At 27.7% G+C, this 11,934-nt stretch overlaps 1 protein-coding gene across 1 annotated transcript in view; it reads left to right on the top strand.

Annotated features, from left to right (window-relative positions):
* The first annotated feature begins 5,862 nt into the window (after positions 1-5,862).
* Positions 5,863-11,934, top strand: part of LOC100166317 (leucine-rich repeat flightless-interacting protein 2) — a 23,923-nt gene continuing 17,851 nt past the window's right edge. The window contains exons 1-3 of the mRNA XM_008185421.3: positions 5,863-5,932; positions 6,401-6,545; positions 9,843-9,976. Coding sequence (XP_008183643.1) covers positions 9,884-9,976 — 93 coding nt within the window. The 5' untranslated portion in view covers positions 5,863-5,932; positions 6,401-6,545; positions 9,843-9,883. The remainder of the gene's footprint in view (positions 5,933-6,400; positions 6,546-9,842; positions 9,977-11,934) is intronic.

Below are 11,934 nucleotides of genomic sequence, written 5' to 3'. Positions count from 1 at the left end.
GCGCCTATGGTGTTATCCATTGCTGCATTCTTAAAGGTTTTTATTTTTTTAGAGGAAACCTTATTAAAAATTATACATTCTATTTTATCTATTCATATTTATACTTATGAAACATATTAGAAATACCACGGCTTTAGATAGATATCTAAAGCCATGAAAAATACATACGGGAAAAAGTCGATTTTACGCCCACCGTGTTTCGACCGGTTTGTAAACGTAAATGTACACTCCAGTACTCCACTATTTAAATTCAATAACGTTTCAAGTTTTTAACTATAAATTATAAATTATTATATTTTTGTTGGTTATCACTTATCACTGCTTTATAAGAATGTAAAAAAAAGTTTCATTTTGAAGTACTATGAAAAACTTTAAAAACTACATATTTTATGTAATGCGCATTTTTAAAAAAAAAAATACTTAGGATTGAATATTTTTAATTTTTTTTTTAAAAGACGTGTTTTCAACACTGGTTTCGAAACTGATTTTTTTGCGGAAACTATTATTTTGGAAGTTATAGCCATTCAAAGTTTGCGATTTTACGTTTATATACGCATGTGCGCAACACTACTTTAATGCTACGCGGAGGAACTCGTGTTTGGCGTTTTTTCGATAATTTTGTCTGAGCGCAGAGCAGTGAGCGAGTGGCAACGATAGCAGATTATGTGCTTTTTAACAACTTTGTTTAATTCCCAGGCCTGCCCAAGGGTATTTTACATACGATTAGCAAATCGGCGGATATTTTCGATTTTTTTGTCTGAGCGATATTCAATTTTAAGTATTTTTTTTTAAAAAAATTCACGTTATACGAAAAATTTTAGTTACAAAGTTTGTCCGGGCTTTTTTTTCTTACATTCTTATAAAACACCCTAAGATACACATTTTGGAAAAAAAAAATAAAAATCGATAGGTTGCTAAACCAGAATCGTTCCCAACAAAATATCAAATACCTATAGGTACTAAAATATAGATAGGTATTATATTTAATCATAATTTTTCATAGCAACAATATTATTATGAATTACTTTGTATTTTTCTCCGGGCAGTCACGGTGTCCGGAGAGAAAGGCCACCATCTCCCACCCGGGCATGGCAGATACCTACGGGTCACGGGTGCCCACTCAAAAATTCTGCCAAACACAAACACTCACGTGTAAAAACTCACCGTTTCAAACCCTACCACCACCACAATACAACCCTACAAAACAGCTAAGGACCATAGATGCCGCCTATGCCGGGCTTAATGATCAATAAAAACAAAAAATAATAATAATAACTAATAATATGTCAATATTATCACGATTTATACAATAATAATCATTTATCAGTATTCTGTTGAGAATATTGAATATTCGTATAATTAAAACCTCAGATCATATACAAATATACGAATAAATGAATAATTTCGATTTTAGTTATTTTGTTGTAATTTTAAAATATTATTTGTAGGTACCTACTTGAAATTTTTAACGTAGGTAGGTATATTAATATATTTTATATACAATGATATATTTTTCAAATCCAATATTTTCGGCAAAAATTATTTAATCTACCGTATTACAAATAGTAAAATAAAATAGGTAGGTACCAACTAAAATATAAATATAAATACTATATTATAGCAAAATTATATTTGATAATATAAGCTGACAGGCCCTTTACTCAGAATCGTTTTTCATTATGTGCAATGGTACCTATATCATTGAATTCAAATTGAGCACTTACATAAGTGTCGGCCCAGATTTTTTTGTCTGGATGGGCCAAGCTGGGGCCATTGATTTAAAGGTGTGCCAGTGGCATACCAAAATTCGCTAAGTATATCTATGTATATATATAATATATTATATTGTTATTGTTACCACCACCAACACACAGTGAATAGACCGGATTGTGTCAAAACCCGGGACAGACACGTCGCACACAAAAACTAATTTTATACAATTTTAAAATATTATGATGTAATTCTAAGCAAAAATACTTTGAAATCATACGCCAGGGTGGGCCGCCGGGGGCCGAGAAAATTTTATAGTGGCCGCGGCCCACCCTGTCGCCGCCACTTTCTTACATATTTACTGTGACCTACTCAATGTCTCAATGACAACTGATAACGTAAATTTGAAATATTCTACTGTACAGCAGTTACCTACTTCTCCCCTCCTAAAATGTATTGCAGTTTAAAGCCAAAGTTTAAAGATTGTTCAAAATCAAAAAGACTCAATTCGCCAAAATTTGACAAACTAAAAATAAAAGTTATGTAGTGGATTAAGGATATTGTTTATAATACTTAAGATTAAAATACTGCGTACTGACATAAACAAAAAACTAAATGGGCTATCTTGTATTCTTGTCGTATGCACTCTGTCGCAGATTGCGATCTATTAGTGATTACGGGATAGTGCAGGGCCTAGGGCAGGGCGAGCGGGGCTCTCGCCGTGGGCCCCATGCCTTCGCCAGTTGGACAGGCCCCGCTTTTGTAGATATGATAAGAAAGTCAAGTTAATGAGAAAAAATCATTTATATATTTTTATACCTTCGATTGTTGTAATATTTTTACTACCTACCTATATGGCTGTACCTATAGGTATGTAAGTATATACTTATATCAATTGACGTCAGTCGTCAAATAAATGTATCGCATTTTAAACGAGTGAATATTATGATTAAAATTCAACTTTCAAAGTAGAAAATTATAAAAATCTTCAAAGAGCTCAGTCCCAAAAAAAAGGCACCAACTTGGCTATAATATTTATAGAAAACAAATGCTGACTAACTAAAATTTATATTTATAATTACATTTTTATTCACACTTCACACATTTACTGGTTTAAAGCGTAGGAAGGTTAATTTATAATATATTAGATTCTGAGCGGAGCGAAAAATTTTATTGATTTTACAATAATGTGTGTTCTTTTTCTGTTTTGTAAGGCACATTTCGGGTAGTATAAAAGTGCTCCGATTTTTGAGATCAGCATCTTTACTACGATAGAAAAGTGAAACTAGTTGGTATTTTTGGGAGGTTAAAATTAAAAAGGTTTGGCAAGTGGATGTTGCTCCGCTGTACAGTAGATTACAAGTGGGTCACTGCAGTATACTGGATGGTATTAAATTTGAATTCAATATTATAATATCATTGTAGAAGAAAAACTACGATTCTGAGCGGAGACGGTATGTCAGTCTAGGTATAAGACATATATATACTTATCTATGGTATTAAAAAAAAAATTGACTTGTAATAGGCATTGGCGCAAATAGGTGGGGGCTTGGGGGGACTTAGTCCCCCAACATTTCTGCCAAGTCCCCCCAGTTCAAAAGTCATTAATTAGTTCTGAGCATATATAATTTTTAGAAAATATTATAGGAGGGGCTTTAGTCCCCCCAAAATAATTTGTCTATTTGCGCCTATGGTAATAGGTATATCTATAATAAATTCCAAATTATTCATATCACAATATCCATTAGGTAACGCGTCATACATCAACAATAAACCGTGGTACTATCATAGATATATAAATGTATACTTTAGAAGTTTCAAGTAGCTACACACGAATAATATTATACAATCACGACAAAACAACTAAAATATAGTTATTCCAGGTTTTTCAATATGTAATTTCGTCCAAATTTTAGCTTAAAATGACTATAAAAATAAACTATGCATATGTATTTTTTAGATTTTTTGGTAACAGAATTAACTACTCACGTGGAATCTTGTTTTAAATTTTCAATCCTTAGATATAAAAGTTGACCATTTTATAAATTTTTAAATATAAAATAATTATTGAATCTTAAATTTGATAAATTTTGTCAAAATTCGATATTTAAATGCTTGTAAAAATAAATTGTGCCTATGTATTTTTAATATTTTTTTAACTGCTGTTGTAACAATATATCAGGAGCCTTGCATTACATTTTTACACTTTTTGGCCCCATAGATAAAACTTTATTGATATTCATAAAAAATAAAACAAAAAAATTGAATTATGAAATTGTCCGTAAACTGGTCAAAACAAGTAGTACTTAGTATAAGACATATTATATATTTATGTCTATGGTATTAAAAAAAAAAATTGAACTATAATAGGTACCTATAATAAATTCCAAATTAATCATATCACAATATCCATTAGGTTCTTATTACGCGTTATACATCAACGAAAAACCGTGATACTATCATAGATATATAATAGTATATACTTTAGAAGTTTCAAGTACCCCCACGAATAATATTATATAATCATAACAAAATAACTAAATTAGTTATTCTAGGTTTTTAATGTGTAATTTCGTCCAAATTTGAAATTAAAATGATTATAAAAATAAACGGTGATAATGTATTTTTTAGATTTTTTGGTAACAGAATTAACTACTTACGTGGAATCTTGTTTTGAATTTTCAATCCTTAGATGTAAAAGTTGAACATTTTATAAATTTTTAACCACAAAATAATTAATCAATTTTTAATTTGATAAATGTTGTAAAAATTCGATCTTTAAATGCTTATAAAAAAAAATTGTGCCAATGTATTTTTAATATTTTTCAACTGCTATTGTAAAAATATATCAGGAGCCTTCAATTAAATTTTTACACTTCTTGGCGCAACAGATAAAATTTTATTGATATTCATCGGACAAAAAAATAAAAAAATTGAAATATGAAATTGTCCGTCAACAGCTCAAAACAAGTCAAAATATTTTAAAAATTGTATCAAGTATAAGAATTGATAAAATAAACATTCAGTGAAATTGTCAAGTATCTACAGTTTTTCTTTTTTAAATTACAACAAAATAAGAAAATCGCTACATGAGAAATCGAGTGAATATCCAATGTTGTAAAAATTTGTATTTCAAACGCTCATAATTTTTTATTTTGAGTTCCTTATAGACATTTTTATTTTGATAAAGGTAGATAATCTTATAAAGAATCTTGTATAACATTTTAAAATCTTAGTTCTAAAAAGAAAAATTTTTACGAATTCTTAACTCAAAATAATTTGCTAATTTTCGTGATTTTAACATATTTTATCAATTTTTGAACTTTAAATGCTAATAAAAAAAAAAAATGTGACTAAGGATTTTTAATATTTTTCAAATGTTATCGTAACAATATAGTAGGAGCTTTGTATTAAATTTTCAAGTATTTTTACTTAAAAAATAAAGTTTTATTGACATTCATAGAAAAAAACACTAATAAAATTGAAAATATTTTGAAAATTTTATCATTTATAGAAATGAAAATATAAACAACCAGTGAAAATTTCATGTATTTACGATCATTTGTTTTAAAGTTACACCAAAAACCAAAGTCGATTTTATGAAAAATCGATTTTGCGTAAAAATTACCGATTTTCCTTAATTTATCTTTTGTTTTTCACGGCGCTTTTGAAAATTAATGGGAATTTTAAATTGTACCAACAATATTCACTTTCCTATCGAACAAGATACTGAAGTTAAAAATCGAAGTATTATTTCGACTACTTATCGTGTACCTACACAGAAACAAAAAAAAATTTAAAAAAAACACATAATTGTGCTCATTTCTTATTATTAGGTATATTTTCAATTTTGTTATATTATAATTTTATTATATATTTATAAATTATAATAATATAATATTAATATTTTAATTAAGATACTTAATCTAGTTTGTTATATGAATATAGAATATTCTGAATATATTAATATATTATTATTTATTATGATATTATTGTGAATTTGTGAAACAGTTTTGGTAGTTAGATAAAATTTTTGACGGACAGATGTCGCCACACGTATGAGCCAGTGTGTACTAACTGTGGTTTATGAAAGCAATTTTTTTTGTCTCTGCGGCCTCGGTCATCCGTCGCTCCCACCACCGCCGACGACGTCTCTTTCCGATTCCGACCCGCCGCGACGAGATTTTCACTTTATCATCTCTCCGATTGTGTTGTGTTTGAAGTACTACTAATATTATATATATACATAGTACACACACACTTATATTTATATATATACATATATAGATATATATATATATATATACACAATATTATAATCTCACTGCGTGTCTGCATCCTTCTCTTCTCAACTCTTAACACACACACACACACACAAAATCTGAACTCGTACTCGCACGCTCTTTCGCCTCACTACCGCTACCTATATATATATATATATTATTATATATTTTTTCAATTGAAAAATAATTTCGTTTTTTGTTATTATTATTATTAGTAGTATATTATCATCATCATCATAATAATTTATTATTATTATTATTAGCATTATCATTACTTTAATTATTGTTGTTGTTTTACACGGTTTTCGCCGGAACCACTGAACCAGTGCCGTTTCGAATTCACTGGATCGAGTTCGATTGCCCTCTCGTATCTCGCCGAACCATGTTTTAAAATTCTTATTTCGTAGGGCCTGCTCGTGAATAACAGTACGCGCGCGCGTGTGCTGTATAGTTTATGCGCGCAGATGGACCGCGTCCCGTACGGAGTGGAGACGACACAGCCGGACAATAACAACAACAACAACAACAACAACAACAACGACGACGGCGACGGTAAGTCCGACGAATGAGTCTTAAGATACAGTAAACGGACGACAAACGATGCGATGATCATGTGCAGTCTGAACCGCTTATGTCCAGTCATTGATTTATCGCTGCGCTACAACGGTTTCTAAACAATATTACCAATTACCTACTTAATCTATTACACGGCGGCGATTTTGGACTGTCGTAAAATTTGTTCCTGCGACATAAATTTTAGATTATTGTTGTATCTTGTTGACCCTTGCATTTGATATGAGTTTTAGCATACCATTCATCGATTTCATGCCTTATTTAGGTACCTATATGGGTATTTTATCATCTTAACCCGTCTTGATTTGTCCACTTGGCTATTGTCCGTCAATGCATATGATAGCTTTCTATTGACAATATTGTGCTTGTACTTGGAAAGTAGTACCTATCACAGAACTTGACAGCTAAAATCATTGTGTTGATTTTTTAGTCATCAATATATAAAACAATCTCTTATTTCAGTTGTAGGTGTAAATTGACTCCAATTCACCATGTAGGTAAATCAGGTAGTACATAGTTATATTAATTTAAACTAGCCTACCTACTAGCTTATTTATAATTTCTTATTGTGATCAAATATGATTATGATTAATCAAGTGTATTTGATTCAATTTGATTAAATCTATTTTTTAATAGGGGATAGTGTTGTAGGTACCTTGGGATCATTTTTATTAAATATCCCCTTACAGCTCAAATTGTTAATTCCTATTTCAAGTTAATATATATACTATTAACAATATTGTAGATAAAATAGGTACCTATATGGATTTTTTTTCCAAACTCAAAATCAACTGTCTTCTGAGATCATTTTTTTGTAAACAAACCATAAAATTGTCAAAAGTACAACTTATAATGTACCTTGGAATTTAAATTGAAATGTACATAGAACAATAAAAATAAATTCAAATATATATTACTTAAAATATCATAAATGACCTAAGCAATTCAGTATATAGATAATATATTTCCACTACATTTTAGGTAGATTAGGAAAAATTAATAATTTGGCCCAAGCTACCTATATGCATACCAATTTGGAAAAAATGTATCTTTTAGACCTTGATACTATTTTTTTGTAAGAATAGACTACACCTACCATTAAACTCTAAACAATATTTAATGTAATCTAACCTTTAGAACTTCTATGACAAATTGTTCATAATAAAATTTAAAAAATTATATTTATTGGCGAAATTACATTTTTTAACTATAAATTCATGAGTGATTTTATTGTTCTACCTAACTGTCAATATATTTCAATGTCGTGGAACTAGTGACTATAATTTCTCCTGTGAATTAATTCTTTACCAATTATTAAGGAAGAAATGAATATTAGCTCAAGGTATAACACTTTCCCCTACTTATATAATTTACAACATTTAAATTAAAAAGCCAATACCTAGTAACATTTCATACTCAGATGGAAAGATTTTAAATAGGTACTCTTATAGAGTTAACATGATTCTGATTTTTTGATTTTGAGGCCGTAGGTACCTGGTACAATGTCACAAATAAAATGAATAATTTAATTTTTAATTTTATTTTGTTATAATAATATAAATTTGTTAAAACCCTTTATTTTTTATTTTTACAATGTAAGTAAAGAAATGAGTAAAAGCTATCAAAAAAAAGAACAATTTCCTGGTATAAATACCGAAAAAAAATAAATATTATTTCTGAGAAATATAAATACGAGCAAATAACTTCAAAATAGCCCAGTCCACTGTTTTGCAGTGCCCTAATTAATAAACCTAAGTACATCTAATAATATTATATCCTCAAATATAGGTACCTATAATCCACCTATATCTATTAGTTTCAAGATAGATTTGAAGGGGACGCTCAAAATTATTTCTTCTGTAGAATCTTAATAATGCAATTTAATAATGAAAATATGTATTGGGCTTTATTGGTTTTTTCATTGTTAAATACTATATATATATATACTATACTATATTATAAGGTACTTTTTAATTTTTAAATATAGTGTTCTAAGTCTCTAACCTAGTTATTTTATTTTAAAACTTTTATTTTATTTAAGCAAATAATTTGTAAATTGCAATTTACAATTAAAAACGTAATTCTATACCTAAATACTAATTAGTAGGAGTCTGAACGTGTTGCATTTGCATGTTTTTTTTTTTTTAATATTTGATTTATTGCTTACTTAGCTTGAAATTAATTTCACGGCACTATGATAAAATATTAAAAAGTTTATAGTGCATATTTTTGCATATTTAGTAATTTTGAAGTTTTAAGAGCATATATTTTAATTTTACTATTTTTAAAGTATATTAATTGATGATTAATGATATGTTTATAACACAATTTGAAAATTTGACATAAAATAATAATGATACTTTATAGGTAGATACCGCCTTATGTACATTTTATTAATTTATTTTGAGAGTTTTCACTAGGTAGGTATAGTGTATCGTGTTTTTCAAATCCTTAGTTGACCTACAATTTCTCGTTTTTATTAATAAATATTTAGTACCTAAAAATTTTAAAATATAAAAATATTTAGGTATATTTATGAAAATTGTGGTTAAAAAAAAGTGCATATTTTTAAATGATATTTTTACAATTATAAGCTCACAAGTACATATATACTCAGTACTAAACGCATTAAGTTCTGAGACGTCTACTAATTAGGTACCTAATAAATCATCAAATTTTCACCAACAATTATTAATAAATTATAATTTTTTTTTACTTACCTATATATTTTTAATTAAAATTAATACAAAAAAACCTTATGGGTACTCCACTTCATTGCCTAATAAGTTTCTTATTTATTTTGTTTTCAATACCTACCTACTTATTTTATATATGCCACCATCAAAATATGTGGAAATGAAAAGAGACTCAGAATGACATTTTGGAGCGTAGCCAATATCTCATTCTAAATTCTTGTAGTCTTAAATATATCTTAGACTGATCAATGATATGTATATATACTAAATAGATTGAAAGTAGTTTGACAGACTAAAGGTGATAATTTTCATTTGACAATTAAAATTGTGACTTCTAAGAATCTAATAATCTACTAATATATTTATTATTCTACTAGATTATTTCATACTGTGTTTGATAATAAAATATTTTGAAGGTACCTACTACTTTTATAAATATTAATACCTAAATAGTTAATTTTTTTCCTACCTACTAAACTCCTTAACTTATAACAGCTACATAGTTTATAGCTTTTGATTGTTTGGCCTAAAAATTAAATACAAATTAAATCACTTAATTTATATAATTCAATAATTTTAGGAAGAATCAAGATTTGAATCAAAGATGGTATTTATTTTATAATGGATAGTCCTAGTTCAACAACTGGTGGTCGTCGAAGGCTTCCTACAACCCATTATGCTGAAGACCAAGCGTTTGACCAAATAGCTAAAGAAGTAAGTAAATAAGTATAATAATAGTATTGTGTTTAGGTACTTTTAAATTTTAATCATTTTCGTACTTCTTAGTTTTTATTTTGTATGCTTACTTTTTATGATTATATTTTTAAGTTAATAAAGGTAAGTATATTATTATATTGTATAGATAAGATCAACTTACTAAAAGCATTGATTATAATACTAAAAGTTTGCTACTGTTATTAATTTTATTAAATTAATGTCTGAATATATTTTAGTTAAATGTAGGTACCTATTCAAATGTTATAATATTATGTATTAAGCAAAATATAATAAAATTTGTATGTACAATATCTTAAAAAGGAAGTCACACATCTAACTGTTTTATCTATCTTACAAAATATATACATAGCAAATTTATGATATTTTACGATATTTAAATTTTTAAGCGAGTTATAAGTACATTAAATATTGTGCAATTTATAAATGATTATAACTCGCTCAAAAATTAAAATATCATAAACGTATCTAGTCCGGATTTATTAGTTTTTACATATCATTACTAAGTATATTGTGCAGTTTTATGAAAGGTTTGGTTATGAATGTAAAAAATATTGACAATTCATTCAACAGAGTTCATAGAAAATATTTAGTTTTTTTAGCATATTTTGGAATATTTTGTAAATTGTGAGAAAAAAATACTACGTACCTGATTTAAATTTATTTTAATACCTATCAAGTTATCTGAAAAAATATTTTCTGTACATTTACCAACCATAATTTTTTTTTCATTTTGATAAGAAAAAAGACACTGTTATAGGTAGTTCTATTAAGTCCCTGTTACCATACCGGCTAATCTATACTGATCAAGAACAATATATTTGTTTATCAAATGTCCAAATATTTTGTTTTGCAATTGCATGATTTGAAGATTTTAAAATGATTAAAATAAAATAAATATCTTTTATAATAACGGATTTGATTAAAATCATTATGCTCATTGATTATTTTTGCATATTTATCCAATTTTTAGAGAATATTTGTAGGTTTTTTTTTTACAGAATATTAGCATCATATTTTAGGTTTCTTAAGATAATATAAATACGGACTATAACTATATTAAACCGACATACCAACACAGGTAATATTTTTCCCTTTAAGTTTGATTATAGATCAATTCACTCATATATTTAAGATAATTGTATAGAAATGGTTTTGCAGAAAGCAAATTTAAAGTGTGATGTTCTCTTAAGTTACTGTTTTTCCTAATAATGTGACCAATAGTTTAAGTAGAGAAAGTTTGGGTATTACTGATTTTATTAATAGTATGTTTGCCACTTTTTTACAACATATTTAGACAAAAAATGAAATATGTATAGGGGGTAAAATATACCCGGTATTAAGACCAAAGAGAAAACTTTAATGACGTCTTTGTGCATTAGTGTATATATTATATTATATACATAAATGATTTTAAATGGCAATAGGTTCAAATAAGCTTTTACTTCACCATCAAATGTTTTACTCATAACTGGCAATAATTACAGTAGAATTCTCTTTAAAATTATTTTTAGACTAAATTCTTGATCAATGCCATAAGAGTATAAGACACATGATAAACAAGTGTAATAACTTTGATTATAAATAGTATTTATAATCAATGGTAATAAATAGTCAGTTATAACTTGTTGCCATCATAGGCGCAAATAGCGTTTGGGATTTGGGGGGGCTAAAGCCTTACTTTGTTAATATTGTATAAGCTTAAAACAAAATGTAGGAAATATTTGTAGGGCTATGGACATTTTTGAGAGGGCTTAGCCCCTAAAGCCCCCCCCCCCTATTTGCGCCTTTGGTTGCCATGCTAGATATGCATTTGAAATAAACTAAAAAAAATTTTTTTTTTTCTTTTATAAACTGTCCCCACTCCCCATATCCACTTTGTTGTTATTTTTAATGTAATGTGATGATAATGTCCTTTTCATTTTAAGATCTAGTTA

The sequence above is a fragment of the Acyrthosiphon pisum genome, chromosome X (assembly GCF_005508785.2).
Source record: "Acyrthosiphon pisum isolate AL4f chromosome X, pea_aphid_22Mar2018_4r6ur, whole genome shotgun sequence".
NCBI classification, from domain to species: Eukaryota; Metazoa; Arthropoda; class Insecta; order Hemiptera; family Aphididae; genus Acyrthosiphon; species Acyrthosiphon pisum.
The sequence above is the reverse complement of the archived record's forward strand: the minus strand, read 5'-3'. Positions and strand labels throughout refer to the sequence as shown.